At 39.3% G+C, this 23,491-nt stretch overlaps 1 protein-coding gene across 4 annotated transcripts in view; it reads left to right on the top strand.

Moving 5' to 3' along the window:
* The first annotated feature begins 2,053 nt into the window (after positions 1-2,053).
* Positions 2,054-23,491, top strand: part of ABCB5 (ATP binding cassette subfamily B member 5) — a 34,631-nt gene continuing 13,193 nt past the window's right edge. For 3 of the 4 annotated variants that reach the window (XR_007203657.1, XM_048303769.1, XM_048303759.1), the window contains exons 1-17: positions 2,054-2,820; positions 3,870-3,957; positions 4,105-4,153; positions 5,158-5,302; positions 5,747-5,813; positions 6,047-6,238; positions 7,365-7,536; positions 8,536-8,660; positions 11,012-11,186; positions 11,486-11,599; positions 12,467-12,577; positions 14,877-15,002; positions 16,249-16,452; positions 17,673-17,843; positions 20,324-20,485; positions 20,961-21,194; positions 23,147-23,293. Coding sequence is in view for 3 of the 4 variants with exons in the window: in XM_048303769.1 (XP_048159726.1) it covers positions 2,772-2,820; positions 3,870-3,957; positions 4,105-4,153; positions 5,158-5,302; positions 5,747-5,813; positions 6,047-6,238; positions 7,365-7,536; positions 8,536-8,660; positions 11,012-11,186; positions 11,486-11,599; positions 12,467-12,577; positions 14,877-15,002; positions 16,249-16,452; positions 17,673-17,843; positions 20,324-20,485; positions 20,961-21,194; positions 23,147-23,293 (2,331 nt within the window). In the remaining variant the exon portion in view is untranslated. Of the gene's footprint in view, positions 2,821-3,869; positions 3,958-4,104; positions 4,154-5,157; positions 5,303-5,746; positions 5,814-6,046; positions 6,239-7,364; positions 7,537-8,535; positions 8,661-11,011; positions 11,187-11,485; positions 11,600-12,466; positions 12,578-14,876; positions 15,003-16,248; positions 16,453-17,672; positions 17,844-20,323; positions 20,486-20,960; positions 21,195-23,146; positions 23,294-23,491 lie in introns of those variants that run through there. The other variant, XM_048303777.1, reaches the window with a different exon arrangement.

The following is a 23,491-nucleotide window of genomic DNA, read 5'->3' as shown; positions in this document are numbered from 1 at the left end:
AGTCAGACTATTAACCCAGCACTGTCAAGTCCACCACTAAACCATGTTGCTAAGTGCCACAGATGCACACCTCTTAAATGCTTTCAGGGATGGTGACAAAACAAGTTCCTTGGGCAACCTATTCTGGTGCTTGACAACACTGGTGAAGACATTTTTTCATAATATCCAAACTAAAGCTCCTCTAGCACAACTGAAGGCCACTTCCTCATCCTGTCACTTGTTATTTGGGAGAAGAGGCAGATACACACCTTGCCATAACCTCCTTTCAGGTAGTTGTAGAGAAAGAAAAGGTTTCCCTAAGCTTCCTTTTCTCCAGGCTGATAGGAATTACATATATATACATACAAGTAATATAAAATATAAGTAAGTAATATAACTCCTAGGTAATGCTGATGACATAAGAAAGTACTAACAAAGTCATAGGTCTGGCATGCAGGAGTTTGACTCTACCTGAACATACAGGATTCCAGTGGGCAGGAGACAATAATACCCAATAATGCCTCTTCTGAGGTTCTTCCAGAGCATCATAACCAATGTGTGTAACATAAACATAATCTGAATACTGAGTGCAAGGCAGAACAGGGAATCTTAAATTAGGCCAAGTCTTGAACTTCCTTCTTGAGAAGAACGTCAGTTGAGTTTAAATATCTGGGACTCTTCTTTGGGATACTGGCATTTAAGTAGATGGAAAAACAACTAGAAGTTTATATATCATAAACACCAGAGGCACTGCTGAAAGCAAATTATATAGATTATAATATGTGCCAGTGGGGGAGCTGAAGGACTCTTATTTTTAGGCTTGTGCAGAAAACCTAATTTGTTTACCTGATTTCTTCAGACAGGGGAGAAAAAAACCACATCAAGAAAACCAACCACCACCCCCTGAACTAACCCAAAACAAGAAACAGTCTTATTTCTGAAAAAAACACAAAAATGTCACACAAATTGTGGGGAATAGGGGAACCAAACGAGCAAACCATTTTGCTTAGCTTCTCAATAAACAATTATGAATTTAGCTAGCTTCAGTTGTCATATCATTTAGAAGTGGAACACAAAAACCTTTATTTAATAACATTTCTCAGCTGAAATTCAGCAGCATATCTTTACTCTTAGTTGAAATTCTCCAAGCACAGTGATGCAACTTCCCAAATGTGGCAGGACCTTCAGATAGCTTTCCCAAGCCTGAATGTTTCCCTGGACAAGCAACTCTTCAAATACCCCCTCTTCTCTGCTTAGCAGCTGAGTTTTCTAGATCTAAACTCATCTAGTTTTAGTAATGGTGAGACTCTGCGTCCAGTTCTGGGCTTCTCAGTATAAGAGACATGGAGCTTCTGGAGCAGGTCCAGCATAAGGCTATGAGGATGATGAGGGAACTGGAGCGCCTCACTTATGAGGAAAGCCTGGGGGAGCTGGTCCTGTTTAGCCTGAGAGGGGCCTTACTGATGCCTGTGAGCATCTGGTGCCAAAGGGACAGAACACCTCAGTGATGCCAGGCAATAGGACAAGGGGCAACAAGAAGAAACTGGAACACAGAAAGTTCCGACTGAACATGTGGAAGAATTTCTCTGCTGTGCAGGTGACCAAGCACTCTTAACAGGTTTCCCAGAGAGGCTGTGGAGTCCTCCTTGGCTGGAAATATTCAAAATCTGTTTGTACAGATCAATCCTAAGTAATGTGCTCTAGATGACTCAGCTGGAGCAGGGAGGTTGGGTCGGATGACATCCAGTGGTCCCCTTCTAGCATCAGTCCTTCTGTGAGACTCGGGATGGAAGCGATGCTCCGGCAAGGGGCTGATGGGCGCTCCGTGCGCGCTTTGCAGGCTCAGAGACGCTCGGGCGGCTTCCGAGGGGCCGCAGCGGGCAGCAGCCGGCCCACATCCCTCTGCAGGCCCCTTATCCTGGGCGGCTCTGCCCAGCTGCGGCACCGACCTTCACCTGCAACCCGAGCCGAGGGCGGGCCGAGGGCGGACGGTGCCGCCTCTATAAAGCCCAGGGCGGGGGCTGCACCCACTGTGCGGGCGGTGGCGTGGGGTGAGCCGGGAAGGTGAGCCGAAATAACAGGAGGGGAAAAGCACAGTCGGAAATCGAGCAAAGAGGGTGGTCGTTCTTTTTATTGTTCCCCCCCCGCCCTTTATCTGAGGTTGAATAGGCATTTTCTTGTCAATGTTATTCTAGGATTTGTCAGCTTCATATGCGGCTTGTTGCTTGGGATTTCGCTGTTGTTGTTTGGTTTTTTAACCAATATATTTAATAGATCAAGAAGAGAAGTCTCAGGATACTTAGAGCATCAGTCATTTACTGCCTCTAAATGTATCCTAGTACCACGTGGCACAAGGAGTGCATGTCTTTATCATTGTACTCATGACCATGTTATGACTGCTCAATTAGTTCTAATCAAGCATAAGGTAATGAAGGAAATCATCTATTCTGTTATAGATTGTTCACAGTAATTTTTATATGAAGGATCTCAGGATTTAGCATAAAAAGCTACTAAAATAGGCTACTGATCTCAGTTCTCTTGTAATAGTGTGGACTGTTCTTAATATCTCATTAATAGTAGTTCTTTTTTTCACACTGTTACCTATTTTTTTTTTTTTCTTTTTAGTTTTTCTATTTAAGTAGAAAGATGTTGAGACCAAAATCTAATGAGTCATAGAAAAATCCACAGATGTGAACTCTTTGTATATTTACTAAATCAAAATGTTTTGTTGCGGGGGTTATTGTAGGTTCTAATTAATGTAACTCTCTCATTAGCATACAACAAAAAGAACAATGAAGGGCAATTCGGAAAATTCCACAGAACAGGACCTCTCCAATCCTGGTAAGAAGGAATACCACATATGTGTTTGAAGACTATTTTCCACAGACTTGAATCTAAAGAACACTTTAATACTCTCCTGATTGCTGTAGTGGTTTTGTAGGAGGTAATGTGATGAGTTTCCTATGAATGAGTGAATTAAAGCCACACCTATAAAACACTTTCTGTGTGAATCATTCCATCAAGTTCAACAAAATTCTTTTACATTGGTAAAACTGTTCAGGAGGGTCCTAGCCCAGGCACGAAAATTTTGCTGAGGTAAGATGAGTAAGCTGGAAGCACATTATTGCTTTCAAATGGTTGTCTAAAACCATCATTATAGGCTGACTAAAATTCAAGCAGTATGTAGAAAATTCTATTCATAGTGAGTCAGTAGTTAAGGTAAATGTAAATTGGGAGTGGTTGGTGTGGGGGGTACCTTTTCTCCTCTTGTTTTACAGCTGGCTCCCCACTGTGGTTACTCATCAGTTTCTTTCTATATTTATTGCATCTTATTTTATACACTTAGAACTCTAAGCTTGCTGGGTAGGATTACTCTTTCATATACCTTTCTGAAGCCCCTAGCACAAAGCAAGTGGGACTTGTAGCACCTACTGCAAGATAATAATTAAGATGGTTATTAGAGGCAAGGACATGATCCTCCAGTTAATTGCCATCTATTCTATGTTATCTACAGCAGTTATAACCTTCACTATAAGCAGTTACACTCATTTATTAGGAGTTCTCCTAATTTGCCTTCAGTTGTGCAGGTATTTGAAGGAAGAATTAACTCTTTCTTTTTCTTTTAGTCTTTGATAATCTTTCTGTATAAATACATTTTAATTATAAAAATGAAGTTGTGTCTATCTCAGAAATGGACATGGAAGCTTTTTCCTGGAATAAAGATGAACTGAAGAGAAAGAGCCTGGTGAATTTTTCTTGAAACCTCCTCCTGAGAACACAAGGAAAAATTAGTCTTTAAATGCAAAAGTATCAGCAGTTAAAGACACAAGAAAATAGTGCAGTAGATGGATTATTTTGCTAAAAAAACAAATCTTCTTTTTATTTCATAGAATCTGGAAGCAAGGGGTGTGATGATCCTTCTTTCCAGCATGAAGAACATGTAGAACAAAGTGACCAGTTAAATCCCAAGAGGAAAATGTAGGAATTTTTTTAACTTAATGTAGTGACCTGTGGTGTAACTGGGTGTATGGGGAAGTGAGAGGGGTAGGGGAAGGAGGAGAAGAGCTTAATACAGCTCTGCTAAAAAAACCCTCATCTTAATTAGTCTTTTGTGTTTTACTCTAGGAAGAAAGATGAGAAGACAGAGAAACAAATGGTTGGCATTCTTGAATTGGTTAGTGTCCTGTTTGATGGTCTGCTTTATACTTTCTTTTCTTTATTTGGCATTGTGAGTTGTTTATGAATTGCAGTTAACAGGCAATCAAAAACCTGAGAAGAAGCCTGAGACCTACTGATTCTAGACCACTTAAAGTTTTGCCCCATTATGTCACATTCCCCCCCCCGGTAGATTGTGAGTAAGGACAGCAGTTCAACCTTAGTGCTGTTGGAAGATGAGGCTGTTTTAAGACATATCTATTTCATAAGCCCTTGCCTTGGGTCTGTTCATAAAGGGCTTATCCTGTCTTTGACACCAGAGGGACCTGCTCTCAGAGAACCAGTGATATGGTTTTGTGTCAGTTTTCTATAGGACAGCTATTCCCAAACCAAAATAGCTCTTACATGTGGACTTGCTTACTCTGAAACAAGAAAAGTTTAATTCTTCTCTGGTTTATTCCACATGTATTTACACTTTGAGATGGTTAGGACAGTCAAGAATAAAATGCTCTGATTTCAGATTAACCGCATCCCAGCATATCTACAGCAGTTTAAATTCGCATCCTCCTTTAAACCAAACAAAGCTTCAGGGGTAGACAATTCTTAAGATACAATCTATCTCTGCTGAAAACATTTTCTGCTGGTAGGTATAAGCCAGGTGCTGGTCAATAACTCACTCTTGTTTACATTTTAGAGGCATTATCTTAGTAAATATGTAACTAAATGGAACACAAAATACAATACATTCTACAAAGGTCATAATCACTTGCAAACATGTAATTTTTTTCCAAATTGAGAATCAGTGTCCTGCCAGTATTCTCTTAGCAGCCTGACTACTGATTTAAAGATGTGTTGGACTACTACAAAATCCTTATGTACTGAGTTTACCTTCAGATGGAGTGTTGCTACTTAGAATATGTGGATGAAGCATGTTCTGTAAGTCTGCTGTACTGTAGCAATGTCGTGAACTGTCAGGTGTAATGTCACTTTTTTTCTCTTTTTTTTTTTTTAATGCTTACATAGTTTTGCTATGCTGACGGGGTGGATATCCTGTTGATGGTAGTTGGTTTGGTGGCAGCAGCTGCAAATGGAACTGGAATGCCACTTATGATCATTATCTTTGGAGAGATGACAAACAGCTTTGTGCTCAGTGGCGTGGAATCCAATGGTAAAAAGCTAAAATTAGATTTCTCTACAAATTGGCTGTGCTTTGCTACTGAGGCTAAGGTTCCTTTCCCCTGCCAACTGTGCACTGGTACGCATCTAAGGGACTATATTATGAGCAACACTCATCCTGCTGGAAAAAAGCTAATCATTTCAATCAATCTTTAATGACTAGACCAGGGCAAAACCAAAGCATTGGATGTGCACTTTATGAATGAACTTTGACTTTGCTGAGACAGTAGGGAGCATGACCAACCTTAGTTATCAGGCACTAATTCCTTAAAAATAAATGTGTGTTTGCCAAATCATTTTGTATTTAAGTTTATATTGCAAGACCCCACTTGCAAAATAAAAAACATTCTAAAACTGATGACCCCATATTGCCATGAATCAACTTTTTTATATAACACTTTCCCAAATATTCCTATTTCTTATTTCCCCTTCGCAGATACTTCAGGAAACAGTTCCAGCTGTCCATCAGATCCAGGTGTGGATATAGAAGGTGAAATGACAAAGTAAGAGTCTGTAGTTATCCTGTTTAATAAAGTATTGGAGGAGTTTCTTTTACTGTGTTATCTGTTTCAGCAGAAGGCAAATGTCTGCCTTCTCAAAAAGGTTTCTCAATAATGCGTCACAGTCTTCAGTGTTTACTTTGGTGTCATTAATGAAGACTAGTTGCTGCTCTGTTTGTCTAACTTCTCTCACAAGATACGGTGAGATCACATGTGCTTTTGTTCCCTTACCCCAGGTTTGCTTACTACTACGTGGGAATTGGCTTTGCTGTGTTGATCCTGAGCATCATCCAAGTGTGGACATTTTTGGTTGCTGCTACAAGGCAAACAGCAAGGATCCGGCAGAAGTTCTTTTTTGCAGTGCTCCATCAGGAGATGGCTTGGTTTGATACTACCCAAATAGGAACACTGAACACCAGACTGACAGAGTGAGGGCTCTGCTCCTTTTTTACACACATACACACACCACCAAGGATGGCATTTAAAAGAAAACTGCCATTTATTTCAGCAGAATAGCCTATGAGAGTTAAAAAAACAAAAAACAAAAAATTCCACCAAATCTAAAGTGTGATGTATTACAGCTCAAAGTGAGAAATTAATTATCCTTTTCAGCTTCATTTGTGCAGTTTGTGACATGTGCATTGGAAGGGGTTTTTTTTTCCATGAACTGCCTGACATTGGCTTTCTAAAGTCCATGAAGCACCTGTCAGCCAGGGTTAAACAAACAGCTCTGCTGTCTTCACCTAATTTATGAACACTGAAAGCTGACAATTAAATGGAAATGAGCTTGTACTTGCATCCAGTCCAATCTCAGGCAGTATCCTATCTAGCCAGTTAAAGTCTTTGGAGTTTTTCCACAAACTTAAATAGATCTAGGGATGAGGACTGTAATGCCCATGTGCTATGGGATCATATATGTGAACACTATATTCTTTTAAATATTTTTTCTGGATTTTATAGTAACTTTGGACACAGGGACACAGTTCTGTGCTGATATGTGTACAAGAAGCTTAAATGAAACCACTATCAACTCTAATATCTGTATGTTCTGGAAAGAGAAAACAGGGAAGAAAATTTGTATGAAAAATGGAGGTTATTCCAAATAATAGAATGATGGAATGGAGGTAGTTCTTCATCTGAGTCAGTAGCCAAAATTAAGAACATAAAATGCATCAGAGAGCTGAGCAGAAGAAATTATTTAGAGATGGTCATGTTGGGTGAAGAAGCTGCTTGATTGTTTACTTATATTGCTCCATTTGGATGCCAGATGAGGAAACTAGGTCATTTGTGACCTAGTGACATGGCATAAAAACAGCAGAGAATGTTGAGAATACAGAAAATGAGTCCTTAAAAATAGGAGGTTTCTGCTGTGTTTTGGCCACAGAAGAGCCTAATGGTACAGTTCAGTAGCTGTGGTTAGAAATTTCCCTGTGTCATTTAGGAAATGGCAAAGCTTCTGACATGAGAAAACACAGCGCGAAAAGAAGGGGGAGGGACTCACAAGGAGAGGCATTTTAAGCTAACAAATCTTTTTTTTATTATTGTTATTTAAAGTGACATCAACACCATCCGTGAAGGCATCGGAGACAAGATCAGTATATTCCTGCAGTTTTTTTCCACGTTTGTGTCAGGGCTTATTATAGGATTCATCTATGGCTGGAAGCTGACACTGGTGGTTATGTCAGTCAGCCCACTTCTTGCTGCATCGACAGCAGTTTGGTCAACTGTAAGTGTGTGGGGATTCACAAACAAAGAAACCAGAAAACCCTATAACTCTTATGCACAGGAAACGGGGAGAGAATGGGAGAAACCTAATGTGGTTTCTAAGTTGGGGGGTTGGCCGCACACTTACTTTGATTTCTGCTCCTTCTGTAGCCTTTCTTTGGGTTCCCAAGCACACACTTTTAAGTCACGTTCCTTCTGTCTGCATATCCTGTCTTCATGCCATGTGACAGGAGGGTAACCTGCAGCAGAGCATCTTTCTGGCACAGAAATTTCCTCATGGCAAGCGCTGCGGAAGCCCTTGCTTTTCCCTCCTAGCACAAACACCTTTCAACCTCTTTCCATCTGCACATGCATATATCACATATCTTGCAAGTAATCTACCAAGTTTCATGCTGTGTACAGAGTAGGTCTATACAGATACATACAGCTGCTGAAAACCGAAGTGATATAAATCAGTGAAATGGCTGGAGAGGTTTCCCTTTCAGATAGGAAAACTTTTTCCCCTCATTCACTGTTTAGCTGCATTAATATGGGTGGCTCATACTCCTGAGTGGCTATTTATATATGATTCTATGGGTTTTTTGCTATCTGAAGCATTACAAATAAGCTAAGAAAAATAATGTTATAGGCTGCCATGTGATTGACCTTCTTACTTCAATATCTGCTGGTGTTCTACTGTCTGAACACCTCAGACACTTGCCAGAGTAGCTATGGCATACCTCCTTCCACTCTTCCTAGTGTAGTTTGTAGGCTGTCCTCAGCTTGGGAGGAAAGTGGATTGGTCAGGAAGTTCACCTGATATTTGTGTAACCTTTGACTATAATAAGGAGATGATGATAAATTGAAGTCTATTTGAGAGAAATTCAGGGTATGGGGAGGAGTTGACCCCCACTTTAGTAAAGTCTGATCTTGTGCACCTTGTGTGATTGTTCTTATTCACCAAGACAGTGTGTGTATTCTTTCAGTAGGCTGCAATAACAGATGTTTTTCAACTTTTCAGCTCCTGGCATCCCTCACTGCTAAAGAGCTGTCTGCTTATGCCAAAGCAGGAGCTGTGGCAGAAGAAATTTTGACAGCAATCAGGACTGTTGTGGCTTTCAACGGACAGCAAAAGGCATTAGAGAAGTAGGTTTTTCAAAAGAATAATTGTATTTAAAATATGGAAAGGGGATTTAGTTGTGGATTTGTTTTGTGAGGATATTTTTTACTTTGGAGGGGCAGAGGGATGAGATTCTCCTTAGTGTCATTTTGTCTTTCCCCTCAGTGTCATTTGTCTTTCTGTAAGTGGACAAATCACCTGAAAACAAAGATGTACAAATAGACCTAATCAGTAAATATAGGCTACTTTGTGTTGTCACTGTAGCATAGACGAAAATTTCTCCTTTGACTGAGATCTGGAGTTGAACTGAATGTGAAAGTGGTGGGAAGGTTATCTTCACCTATGAGTCAGACGCAACAAAGCATGCAATCAGTTGCTTATCTTCTAGAGCTTTTGTGCTACTGCTCTGATCTTTGATTACTGAGCTTATTTTTAAACTGCACTGGATAGCAGCCTTGGGTAAAATTGTGCCACTGGCTTTTACAGTGATTTGCAACTTTAATGATTTGCAAATTATCGTGTAGTTGCCCAGTGTTGGCCCTAGTCACACATAAAAGGTGAAAGGATTGTGGCTGACCACAAACTTATTGATATGCATGTCAGATAACTCAACAAGCATAAACAATAACTTTTTGCATACAAATACAAGGCCTCGCTGTTTCCATGCAGTTGGGAAAGGCAAACCAGATGACCTGATTCATATGCTCCATGAAACTCTATCTTTTTCAACTCATATTTGCCTTGGTCTTGTGCAAAATTTTTAAGGTGGTATCAGCCCTAGCTTAGGGTCCTACAGACTGTTCCTCCACTTGCTGCCAGGGACTGAGCTCTGACTATCTTATAGCCCTGTCTTCTGCTTACTGGGGTTTGTTCTTAAGATACAACAGTATTAAGACTGCTTGCACAGTAAAGGCAAAAAAAGCCCTAAGATGACTTAGATCATTTGTCACCCCTCCTCCCTATCTTTCACAATTACCAGTGTCTGAAAATTAAATGACAGGAGCTGTTTCAAACTACTTTGTCTAAAGACAAAATAACTAAAACCTGAGTAAGGCCTTTCCTTTTCATGATTGACCAGTCAGCCTCTTCCACAGCTCTACCTCCATTTCATGTAAAAAAACCCAAGCAAACATAGTGGCTTTCCTAGGAACATCTTCCACTAGGGACGAACTCCTACCAGGGAGTGCATTTTTCAGACAGAGGATTGTGACTCCTACACAGCTCTTGAATGCTGAACCGAGGGTAAGGAAAAGCATCCTTTCACTGCACAGTGCCTCCACTGACTGCAAAAGTTTATTCGTGAAAGGGATCTTCAGTCACCTTTAGTTTCTGGCTGGGGCTTGGCTTTTCCTCTGTATTTGAGTGATCATATGTATTTATCACACTGCTTAAATCCAGTACTCCCTTTTCCTGGAAGACCTATGATGCCTCTGACTCAGATATAGGGCTTGGTTTTAAGAGCACAACCAAGTCAAAATATTTCAATATTTTTGACTAACAAATACTGCACTGGTGGCATCTTAGAAATTTACATGAACAAAATTAATGCAGTTTTTTAAGGTTGTTTCCCAGCTGAATGAATTGCATGTCTTCATACAATGGGGTTGTATTTTATAGAAAATATGCTTTGGAAAAAGAGTGCAGGCTGCTGGCCATGTTGCTTGCAAGTAGAAAGCTACACTATTCCTAGGCTACACTTTGCATAGTAAGCTTGGGTAAATGAAAGCTATTTGCTGAAAACTATAGAAGAATTAATTAATTTGAACCATCCTTAGAAGAAATAATTCTCTCACTGATCTTGTCAGTCTCTATACTGACCTTCTGTGTCCACTAGTTTCCTATATGTTAATCAGTAAACTGACCTATGGGAAAGATATTTGACACCCCAGAATGGACAGCAAGAGAACAATTCTGCAGTCAGAGGGAGCTCTCATTTATCTCCTTCCCTAGTGCCTGGGGTTGTTGGGGGCTTTTATTCTGATTTTGCTTTTTTTAAATGTGGAAGAGTAAACTTTACCTCTGGTAGACAAGGTGGCTAAAACCTTTCCAAGATTTCCTTTCAGGATTAATGGAAGCAATGGATTCAAGAGTGCTATTGTGTCTTCCATTATGATAACTAAGTCATGATGCTTAATTGTTTTCTGAATGTCTTCCATAACGGTATGCCAATATTGTCAGCATATGTCAGAGCATATTTATTCAAATTAATTACATCCCTAATAGTCCTCCGTAAAAAAAAAAAAACCAAACTGTATTCTCTTTCAGATTTTAGTTGTTTTGCTTAAACAAATCCTGTTGATTAAAAATAGGGCACTGGGAAATAACCAGAATGGCATGTGGTACTTGTCAAATTAATGCTTTCCTTACCCACTTTCAGATATGATGCTAACTTAGAGATGGCTAAAAGTGTTGGAATGAAAAAATCCATTACCACTAACACATGTCTAGGTGTTTCACAATTTTTCATCTTTGGATCCTATGCCCTTGCATTTTGGTATGGGACCAAGCTCACTGCTGAGGATCCACATTATGACATCGGCCGTGTGTTAATTGTAAGTACAGCAACGCAGCTTTGAAAAATGTTTTGTATCTTCAGGGAAAGTTATGCAAGTGGTGTCTCTGTTTTCTGCCACGTGCTTGCTAAATCAGCTGTTAGAGACTCATTTATTATAAAACAACAGAAAGGTACTCATCTTGTATAGCTTTTGATATAATAAGTTTGATTGTCTTGGACTCTATTTGTAAGGTGGGATGAATAACCTAGAGCCGGTGGTGAAGTCTTTCTAGAGCACACATGGGCACTGGTGACTCTGTAATCATTAATTGCAATGCTGCTCTCCATCTCCCACAGGTGTTCTTCTCTGTGCTTGTTGGAGCTTTCTCCCTGGGCCAGGCAGCTCCCAACCTGGAGAGTGTGGCTAATGCACGCGGGGCTGCCTATGAAGTGTATAAGATTATCAATAAGGTAAACATCTAAGTACATAGACTAGAAGCCTTTCAACCAACTTAACTTTCACTCCCCCTCCTTTTTTTTTTTCCCTTGAGAAATGTAACAAAAGCGCTCTAAAGCTCCCAAATCATCAACTTCATGGATGTTTATCACAGAAACACATAATATTTTCGTTCATCTAAAAAAACCCAGCCTCTTTATTTGTTACAGTGAAAGCTGGAAAACCTGATGTGTCTGAGATATATCGTTGAGGTTTTTCTCTAATATTAGACTTTCAGCTCCAGTGGGAAAGTAGTATGACACTATACTAATTTTTAAAAATGCATGTATGCACAAATTCAGCTGAGATGGGGTTTATTGGGGAGGGGGAGTTGGTGAAGAGGGGATTAATATTGCTATTGAAAGTTATAATAATAATCTGTAATGCTGATGTTGCTATAAAAAAGGTTTACTCATTATTTTCTTGGTCTTGCTGTGCTATGCAGCAATTGTATACCTGTGTGTATAAAATACTTTAAAGCAGGACTAAAAAGTTCATGGAGAAATGGCTACCTCATTCTTCTTGATGTGAGTATAAAATCCTTCTATGCAGATTACTGAGGGCCACTGTTTTGGCTTCAAGAGAGTGCAGTTAAGTTCTGCAATTAGAGATTTTCTGCTATGGATTTTGTTGCATTTGAAAATGTACTGTATTTGTCAAAGTAGAATTCACAGTTTGATGTTCCCCCGTATTCACCATCCTGCAAGTAAAATGCAGCAGTTCTGCAATGATGTACTGCAGTGTAAACCAGGAGCTGAGAAAGTAAAGAACGATATATGTAGCAAAAATAGTGGTTGCAAAAGTGAAATAACCACCAATTTATTTTACAAACCTCTTTCCAGAAACGGCTCATAGATAGCAGTTCTAAGGAGGGTTACAAGCCAGACAAACTCATAGGACAAATTGAATTCAGAAATATCCATTTCAGCTACCCTTCCAGACCTGATGTTAAAGTAAGTGTTCTGTTTGGATTACTGTACTGAAATTCCTCAGCCTATGTCCATATTGTCTAATCTTGTTATTCTTGATTGCAAAATGCATTCCTGATTTGGGGGATGTGGCATAACTTTTCCTTCAGTAATGCACAAAGACAAAGCTCTAGATCTACTGTCATGGTCTATCTTGTTCTCTTCTGCAGGAAAAATCTAACATGTCTTGCTCCTAGTCTGAATTTCTGTGAACAAGAACTTTGATAAATCAAATAAGATTTTTCAAAATCTTTCATTCAGGCTTCCAGACTTTAAGCAGTTAAACCAGAAAGTTACTTTTTTTCCAGTTTCTTGCCTCTTTGGAGTTATGATATCCTGTGCAAAAAATTATCAGAGATAGACTTTCAGTACATTTGATAGCATATTGTTGTAAACTTATCATCCTAAATGTACATTTGGAAGTCAAACATTGTTTTGGGCATATGTTAAAATTGCTGTTCAATAAACTGTTGTCCCTGTTCTTTGCTAGTTTTGTTTCCATTAGTGTCCTGTGTACATCATGTTATGGTGATTACTTTTGTGGTGATACAGCTGATTTGACCTCTTTGCCATATTCTTTTATAATCTTTTGAACACCTTGATAAAGGTAAAAGTTTCTTACTTGATGAAGAAAATGGTAGAAACAGGTATTTCAAATGTCAACAATTAACAGCTTGACATGCTGATCTAGTGGTGAGAATGGAAGGTTTATTCCTCTATGGCTGTTTCTTCAGGTGGCTTTTCACAACTCAGACATCTGAGGTCTGTCCCACTGTGCATCAAATCTGTTTCCAGGACATTGGGACAGCTGGAGGGCAAACTCAGAGCTGGGCTTTCTCCTTAACTGAATTTTGCACAATGTATCTTCTATCACTCTTGGCTCAGAAATCTGAAGGGACAGAGCAGAGTCTTCATCTTTCTTCCTAAAAATCCTTTTCAGGCTCATGAGTTATGTTACGGGCCAGCACACCAAATGGCAGGGAAATAAGACATATTTCTCATCTTTCCCAAATCTGAGTCAGCATCTCTCCCTACTGAGAGCATCAATGTTATTTAATAGAGCCAAAATAATTCAGCAAAGCTGTGTAGAAATTACCCAGAATCTCTCAAGCAATTGATGCAACACAGCATAATCTTCCTTGTTCAGGTTAAACCAATTCAAAGAGATCTAAGGACTATAGTCATTGTTAGTTTTGATTTTAAGATTTAATACCTTGCCTGATGAAAGAGAGTTAGAAATAGCCTAGTATGTGGTAATGATTATTTGTATCTGGAGGTATTATGATATCTAGAATATAGTTCATTCTTGAAAATGCAGACATGGGATATCAGCTTCCTGGGGCTATAAAACTGGGTCGATGTAATACAGGGAGAGGAATATTGCAACTATTTTAATCTCTCATTGCAAAAACATGTGTAGGCAAACTTATAAATCAGCCTGGTATAAACAAGGAGAGTTTCCATAGCAGCCAAGTATTTTGGCAACTACACAGCATTACTTGTAATGGCATGGACATCTTTTGAGGTAAAATGTTCTCTAAATGTGAAAATAGCAACAAAGATATCATTAATCTATAACTACTCCCCAGGCTGCTGAGGCTGTTAACAATAAAGAATGGGGTTTATTAAGGGCTTTCCAGCAGTTTTGCCTTGTCAAAACAGCCGTTTATATTTTAAAAACAGAAGAAAGCAGGCTTGTTTTAGTGATATCCTTTAGCATCTGAAAAATAATTTTCTGTGAGATTCATAATTAAGTGTTATGCCATGGAAAATGGAGGACAGCAGGAGAATGTAAGACCCCAAGCCTGCTACCAGACCACACAAACTGGGGAAAATGAGCTATCAAGTTTGGAGTACTGTGCCTGTATCTATATTAGTTTGAGTGTGCTGGGGAATTTTCCCAGGCACTGGAATGCAATGGTCTATGCAAGGGAACTCTTAAAATGGTTCTTGGCATGAACTTGGCCTGTTCCAGTTATCAATCTTCTCAAAAAATTCCCAGGCTTGGTTTGGTAGGCAGAAGGATCCAGGGACCATTCCCAAAAGGCAGGTTGCATGTAGCCATCCTGTTTCAAAGGCCAATAGATTTCTCAAGCATAGGTGCAGTCTTTTCCCTGTCAGTGCTCCAGGATATTCCCAGGTACAATCAACTTATTGATGTTGCCATACCTTCAGACTGTGGCCCTCACTACTGCCTTGGTAGCAATAGCTACAGTTACCTTGACAGGCTGTTCTCTAATCAAACTTGTTAAAATAAGGTATACTTTTTTTTATTTATTCACAGATCCTCAAAGGTCTAGACTTGAAAGTTCAAACTGGGAAGACCATTGCTTTAGTTGGTGCCAGTGGCTGTGGAAAAAGCACTACTGTTCAGTTGCTGCAGAGATTCTATGATCCTGACCAGGGAGAAGTGAGTGTCTGAAAGAGAACTGTAAACAGTCAGAGCTATTAGAACATGCACAAGTTTCCCATATTGACTGAGCCTTGTTTTTTATTTTGACTGAATTTGAGCACATATCTGCATAGTTCATATTTCCACAATTTCAATTTCAGATGAATGATCCTCTCTTGTTGGCCTGACTTCACTATTCTGCTCCTTCTTACAGTACTATGTCACACATAGCAAATGCCACAAGTCTTTGAATAGACTTGCAAGATCTGAATTTAAAATAATTATCAATAGTTCACTTTTAAAATTCTCTAAACTTTTTAAGCAAAGCATAACCCAACAATGTTCTGCTGTATTTTACTTCCTTTTCATTGAATGTAAGCTAAAACCTGCAGAGAGCTTCCCTTTTTTAAATGCTTGATTTCTTGGCTTGTTTTTCACTGTTAACCCACAGCAAAAGTTTCCATCATTACACACTGTATGTGTTTTACCACTAAACACTAAATCCAGTTAGTAAATGGTAAATACTTCCCACCAGAAATTTCCAAAGCAAAAAATTGAGACAAGAGAAACAATGTGTTTTTAAGAAAATGTGCTTTTTACTCGTGATATTTGAAGAATGCTACTTAATAGTTCCTACTGCTAGTTCAAAGTAGGTAGACATTTCAAATATTAAAAATTGAATTATCAGTATATAAGGTACCAAGACAGCTGTTATCAACACAGTTTCTTAAACTTAATGTTTCTGTGGCTGTTCATTCCTGCCTCCATGACTCATTTTGCTGTGTCAATGCCAATGTTCATAGGACCACACTGCAAATTATCTAGGTTAAAAATAACTTTCCCTTTCCTCTTAGTCAACTTGAACTCTCTTTGATCTGGTGTAAAGCACAGCCACAGAGACAATTGTGTAGCCACAACTGTGAAGACAGCAAACTGGCATCAGGACATGAGAATCATGTAAAAAGTGTCCAAGGAAGCTGGAGGATTAAGCCAGCTCAGATAGGATGGTTATTGGGGGAACACAAAAAAAAAAAGCTCATGATGTCTTCTCTGTTTATGTTGCTCCTCATAATTCTCCAGCTTGTGCAGTGGATGGAAAAACTGCTGTTGCAGCTTCTCCCCCAACGTAGTTTTCTATTAAAGACGCTATTTTTTTTTTTCTTGACCTTCTAGCTGATACTTCAGTCAAGTAATAGTAATTAATTGCTTTATTATAAACAGAGTACATTTCCTCGACTTCTTTGATGCACTCTTTTCCTCTCAGATTACCTTAGATGGTCGGGATATTCGGACCCTTAACACAAAGTGGCTACGAGAAAATATTGGCATTGTGAGCCAAGAGCCTGTTTTGTTTGCAACCACAATAGCTGAGAACATTCGCTATGGCAGAGAAGACATCACTGATGCTGAAATTGAGCGAGCAGCCAAGGAAGCCAATGCTTTTGACTTTATATCTAGACTCCCTGATGTAAGTTCATGAACTTATTTTGAGTGTAAGAATGAAAGGTCCATTTTAGGTTGGTGTCCTGTTTCTGAGAGGCAGAGCATGGGAATCCAAGTTATACTACAGCTTCTCAAAAGATACTTATTGCCTCCAGCAGATTTCAGTTTAGAGAGTTTTTCAACTAGATTATTGTGCCTTTGGTTGCTCTCAAAGGACTTGTGCTGAAGTCTGGGAAAAAATGTCAACGCCTTAACTCAGGAGAAAGGAAGCTTCACAGCCATCCTTACCCATCTCATGAGGCAGGGAAGAGTTGGGCTTTTAAAAAGAAGAATGAGAAATCCAAAGCCCTTTGTACAAAATCCAAAGCTGTCTGTACATTCACAGGAAGTGGGGGGAGTGGAAGAAATAAGTATGGCCTGAGACAAGACCCTTCTTAGCAGTTAGAAGCTTGAGCCCTCCCTCTGCCTGAGATTCCTGGCTTTGAGCCCTCTCTTAGCAGTAGGTGCCTTACTCCTTTCAGGATGAGGGTGGAAAGCAAGGTCAATCATTCTAAACGCATCCTCACAAATGGATAGTATGTTCTTCCCTTCTTTCCTGAAGTTAAAAAAATGGGGGAAAAGTGCCCACCTGGGATTAGATTTCAAATCCTTTTACTCCTTTAGAGAGCTTGACCCCCACCTCTCAAGAATTTCTAGCCATTTCTAGCTTGTCAGTCTGTTCCAAGGTTCCTTTTTCTCAGGAAGAGTTATTTTATCATATTTACTCTTATATAGCTGTTTAATAAAAACTACACTGGACTTTGAGATTTGCCACTTTGCAGTAAGTGATACAGTTGGTAGGAACCAAACCATGGCTCCAAGGGGGGTGTATCAGATTCAGAGGAGGCACATTTCTGCTGTGTCCCTATCACTCCAACCCTTTTGGAAAGGTAGGCGATAATCAGAAAATATAGAGATGCCTGTTACAGGCTTGTCTTGAGAAACCCCAGGGTTTGGAGCACCGAGTGAGCAGTAAAGATCAAGTCTTTAAAGAACCATGTGTTCAAAGTTTGGCAGGTACCACATGTGGTGGGGGTGGGAGGGTTTGGCTAAGACCCAGTTGGATGGATGTCCTTCCGTGTTTGCTCTGCATGTGCTCAAGTCAGCTGGAAGAAGCTACATCTTCTACAAGTGAGTAGTTAGGGTTGCACGGAGAAATGAGGATTTGAGATGTCTCAGCTTCTGTTCTGTTCTCTCCTTTCTCAGAAATTTAACACCATGGTGGGTGAAAGAGGGGCTCAGCTGAGTGGAGGACAGAAGCAGCGAATAGCTATTGCCCGTGCCCTAGCAAGAAATCCCAAAATTCTTCTTCTGGATGAAGCTACATCTGCATTAGATACTCAGAGTGAATCCATAGTGCAAGCAGCTCTTGATAAGGTAGGACTCATGTTAATGAAGCTAGCAGCTTCCATGAAAAGGTGAAACAGTGCTTAAGAAAAATTAATGTACAATTTTCAGTGCAGGTTTCCATCAGAATCAAGGACATTGGAACATAAAATTTGGATGGATGTTCCATTTCAATGTTTTAACAGGGAGTTTGAACTATCAAAAATTTAATTGAAAATCATGTTAATTTGTTTACGGGTTTTGGTTTTGCATTATTACTTATTACGAAGACACTTAGTCATGTGGAACTGAAACTTAGGTCTCCTGCACTCCCTTTCTCAAATCATAATTGCTCATTTGCTGGTTAAATATTGATTGCATCTTATCATGGCAAGATATGAGGGCAGAATGGCCCTTTCTAGGTAGATTAATAGAAAAGTATATTTCTTTTACTGATATTCCTAGTATTTATTCCTTATTGAATAGTTGCTTCATAATTTTCAGAAAGCTCTTGGGATTTAGCCATTTGCATTCTTTTCCTGCTTTTAGCAGCCCCACAGCTCTAGGGTGAGTGCTGCTGCAGAGCAGATGTCAGAATTTGTACCCATGACTGTGATCAGTACACAATACCTTCCTCACAGCCCACCTTCATCAGCAGTTTCCATCAACATATAGTGGAACCCATAGGCTTTGATTGAAAAAGAACTTCATGGTTGGGCTTGAATGTGTTTTCTTTTGTCTAATACTTATTTTAATGTATTTTTTAGAATGAGGCGAAAAATTCTGCCTTTCATTTCCATAGTTATGCAGAGAGATACGAATTACTAGTATGGCTCAAGGGAAAGACAGACTTGTCATCTTCACTTGCTAGTCAGTTTAAATCTGAAGTAAAGTGCATTTGTTTGTTATATTCATGTCGTTCTAGTGATATTAGTATTGAGGTAACATGTAGATGCAAAAATAATATTCATATAATCTAATTTCTATATCAATCATATAATTGATGCAGACTTAAACCCTAAAAGATTGCTGCTTTAGATGTAATTTAGCTTTCTTCTGTGTCTTTGGTTGTTTTTTAAAATTTTATAATGAAGTACTTAGCTTTTCCAGAAGGTTATTGCTTCATTTAGTGCATAACAGAGAGAGGTCATTCAATTAAGTGGACTCTTTCTCATCCTTCTTCATGTTCTCAGAACACGCCGAAATGAACCCTGAATCATAAGTTAGTCATCTTTTCACAGCTTTTTGATGTCCATCAGTGTAGTCCCCTAATGGGATTTCCAAATTGCTTTTCAACATCCCTGAGTGGAAAAAGTGGTGCTAATATTGTTCATTATTTTTACAGCTGAGGAGCAGAGATACTAACCTCATGAATGCTCACTGTTTCTGGGCATTCATGTTCAGCTGCTAGTAGCCAGCTGTTTTTCAGATAACTTTGCATCTTTTAAAGCATTTTGCTAGTTCTGATCACAGCTCCCAGCTACGATGGTGAAGGCTTTGTGCATTAGGACAGAGGCATAAAAACCACACTGTGGCAGACCTGCTGTGACAGGCTGTGAGTGACTTGCATCAGGTCCATGAGAACTGAATGGCAGGTGTAGGGGAAGAGTTCAAATCTCCATGGAAGCCGTCCTCTACTGCAGATGCCATCATCATCTTCATGCCCCTGTTCCTGTGCCCATATGATGCACAGCTTCCGTAGCAAGAAACTTCCAGCAGGTTCCAGGACCACAGAACATCTTTGTTGCATGAGGTCCCCTTGGATCTCTTGTCCTGCCTTCAAGTCACCATCTGCTCCAAGCATCAGGGAGGAGGGAAGCCAGCCTCTCCAGCAGTCACAAGCTGGCCTGTGGTCATTTGCTGCATGAGGGCTGTGTGTGCCACTGGTCTGCGTGAGGGAGCTGGAGAGGGGTGGAACACAACCTACCGACTGAGACTTCAGCAGCTCTTCCTGCCAAATCCCAGCAGGATTATTGTCAAATCAGCTTGTTTCAAAAGGGAGTGGCCCAAATCCATTTTTGATGCCAGTTTGTTCTTCTGTTCTTTCCTGTTAAGTCTTGTATGAAATTATGCTGATGCTGTACTTCCAAAAAGTGCAGTATATAAAGAAAATATCTGCTCTTTATATATTTGCTATCCTAGCTTTGCTTTCAGAAAGATCTAGCTATTCTCACAGCACTTCCCCCTTGCGCTTGCATGCACATGGAAACACTTTTTGTTACAACTTTAGCTCAAACAGTTCAAGTTTTATAAAAGTCAAATAACAAACTTTCATTATGGTCTTGAATACCTGTTGCCTGTCTAAAAAGATTAATGTGGCTTTCTCTACCTAAATTAGTCAAACAAACTGTCCTTGGACTGCTAAACAAGGACATGAAACCAGGAAAAAAAGTCATCTTTGCTTTTAAAAGAGAAATTTTTTTTAATTTTGATTTACTTCATGTTACAAATGACTGAAATAACTTTGTTTTATTTCTGTCCTATTTTCTTGCACATAATAATTGTAACTGGGTTTTGTGTGTTTCTGTAAGGCTCGGGCTGGACGTACCACCATTGTGATTGCTCACAGACTGTCTACCATCAGGACTGCTGACACTATTGCTGGATTTGAGAAGGGCATCGTGGTTGAACAAGGGACGCACAGTGAACTGATGTTGCAGAAAGGAGTCTACTATTCCCTTGTAATGCAGCAGGTAAGGGCAAATTTATTTACTTTCTTTCTCCATTTCACAGAGTTGTCAAATGATGGTTGGTGGAGCCATTTTCTCCCTCTGGTTCCTGCATATTGTCCAGCTGGCAGCTGCTCAGTTATTCTAGTCTGGGCACAGACACAGGCTTGGAATCCTTGGGGGTTTTACCTTTAAGTGTTTCATATTTATGCAATCCAATATGTCAAAAACATAAGTGAGTTTAAGGCACAGACTGCATAATTATGGCATAACCACAGAGGTGTTAGATTCCAGGTGGATTCCATAGGCTTCCTTAAAGAAAAAAGGGGAAAAAATCAGAATCAAATACTCTACTGTTCTGCCATTGCAGACTGAAATATATATGGCCTATAGACAACAGTACTTACACAACTGAAACAGCAGTATTCATGAGGAAAAAAACTACTTTTCCTTCTTTCTGTTTAAAATGCCTTAACTGTATATCCTGAATTCTCACTAGGGTTGTAGCAGTGATGTTCAAGATAATGGCACATCAGAAGATAGTGAAGTCACAGAAGCTGAGGAATATGAGGAAAACATAAATCCTGTGGAAGAGCTGACTCTTCAAAATAATTTTGAAGGATCTGTGATCTCAGGAAGAGGCAGCATTCGAAGAAGATCCAGCAGATATAAGAGCAAGAGGAGTTCATCTAAAAATCCCTTTGGAAAAAAGAAGAAAAAAGTGGAGGTGGAGGTTGGTATTAGAACTTCAGTTTCTAATTTCAAAGATAAGATGTAAGCATAAACAAAAAACACATAACCTGGATTACTTTTAGAGAGCTGGCTGCCATGCAACTTTTACTCTGGTGCCACTGCAGTCAGCACTCACCAGACTGAGCATCTGGGGATAATCATTTGTCTTAACAAAGATCTTCATTTTAACACTACTGAGTCAGTGTGAAACTGGAAAAAACTTTTGCTATTGATTTGTCATGCTTAGTACAATTATTATTTCGGTAGTGTTGATGTTTTAATTCTATCTAACTAAAACTAGTTGTGAGATTTCATTTGCAAGATTCTTTACTCCCTGGTACTTACTGTTGCAAATACTCCTGGATAATGTAATCCCTGAAAACCCAAACTGAAGGCGCCTTGGAGTATCATACTACATTTATGTCAAGCAGAAGAAAAAAGAATCAAAACCCTAACATTTTGAAGAGCTTTCCCACTAAAAGCACCATTACTCTCTCTGTTTTAGTATGTGTTTCAGTTCTGCAGGGTTTTTACAGATAAAACAACTTAGTTGACTCATGTCATACATCAATAAGAGTCACATAGGAAGTTCAGGTTTTAGGAAAAGGAGTTTGTTTTGTCAAAGTTGAGTAAAACTTGCTGGTATCAATAGAGCAGAGTTGTAGTGCATTCTGGATCAGACTTTATCTAAGCAGCTCAACAGGGACTTGATTTTGTTTTCTGTTTTGTAGTACTTTAACTGCAAATTTTCTTTTTTTTTTTTTTTTCATGAAACGTTTTGGAAGAGTTGTTTGGTATATTGAGGTTGCTTGGGTTTTTTGTTTAGGTTTGGGGTTTTTACCTGATTTCAGGACCCTTGAAGTAAAGAAATATAAATTCCAAAGTAAAAACATGAATCCTTCTAAATCTATGGAAACTAGGATCCCATCTGTAATAAGCAATCTGACATTTTAAAATATTTATGAAAGCCTTAATATATTTTTTATCTACAGATAGTCCTCCTCACTAAAATATATCTTCCAGCTAATGAATATTCAAATAGCACAAAGGAACTGGATTCATCCCTATTATCACATAAAAAGTCATGTAACTTCAAAAGATACTTTTTGGCTGTATATTAATACTGTTTATGACCTTAGAGGAAGTAGTGGGTGTTCATGCTCAAGAATACAATATTCATCCTATTCAGAAAAAAATGAAGTTGAACATCCAGCAGATGTAATTATTTCAGAGAAATCAGCCCACTTCTATAGCTGAGGCTTAGCCATCCTCATTAGCATCTGAAACACAGGATAAAATAACCAGGAAGCAAGAGCAACTTGCTTGTAATCCTGACTAATATTTTGTCTCCTTTCTAATGTCTTCATTATTTGTTTTCTCAGAAATATCCTTTTGGAGGCATAGGCACTTTTTTTAAGTGGTAAAGCAGGACAGAACATTTTTTGTGCTTTCAAAGCAGAAACAGTCTGACTCTAACACATGCCTCTTTCCTGGTTTTGGTAATGATTCATTGGATATAGTTTGCCAAAGAGAAAAATGACCTCTCTACCCAATTGTTCTATGGCCAGCCCACTGGCATTTTGCTGAACTGGAGGGATCTCTTCTGTGCTGTGAACAGTGAGACTTTTAGTTCTTTATAATGATTGAAATGTTAGTTGCCATTCATGGTGACCAGCCCTATCTGACTTCAGTGAACTGTCCTGGCCCTTCTCCCCTCAAGACTTAGCCTTTTATTAAATTTTTTGTCCCCAAATTTTCACAGTGCAGTTGATGTTCTAGAATATGAAACAGCAAAGCAGTAAATCTCCAGCATGTTTGCCTCATCTGAGTGCACAGAGAGGGCTTTCAGCACTTTACCAAGATAGTTCACTGCCCAAAGCCTAATGAACACCCACTGTCTGGGGAATTTTGTTCTGCAACTTTCCAAGGAAAACTTGCAACTTTTTGCCGTAGGAAGAAAATCTCCCTGCTGTGCCTTACTTAAAAATCCTGGCTCTGAACAAACCTGAGTGGTTCTATGTACTGCTGGGAGTGATTGCTGCCGCTGTCATAGGTGCGGTCCATCCTGCATTCGCTGTTATATTTGGAAAAATTATTGGGGTAAGTTTTTTGGGGTCTTTTCTTCTTTTTTTTTTTGGGGGGGGGGGGGTGGTGAGTGGGTGTGGTGGTTTTTTGGGGGTTTTTTGTTTTGCTTGTGGGTTTTGTTTTTTGGGGGGTTTTGGGGGTGTTTTCTAGTGGTCTTTGGTTTTTCAATTTGTTTGGGTTTGGGGTTTTTTTTTTGGTTTTTTTTTTTGCAAC

The sequence above is a fragment of the Corvus hawaiiensis genome, chromosome 1, assembly GCF_020740725.1.
Source record: "Corvus hawaiiensis isolate bCorHaw1 chromosome 1, bCorHaw1.pri.cur, whole genome shotgun sequence".
Taxonomy (NCBI): Eukaryota; Metazoa; Chordata; class Aves; order Passeriformes; family Corvidae; genus Corvus; species Corvus hawaiiensis.
This window is presented reverse-complemented; position numbering and strand designations above follow the sequence as displayed.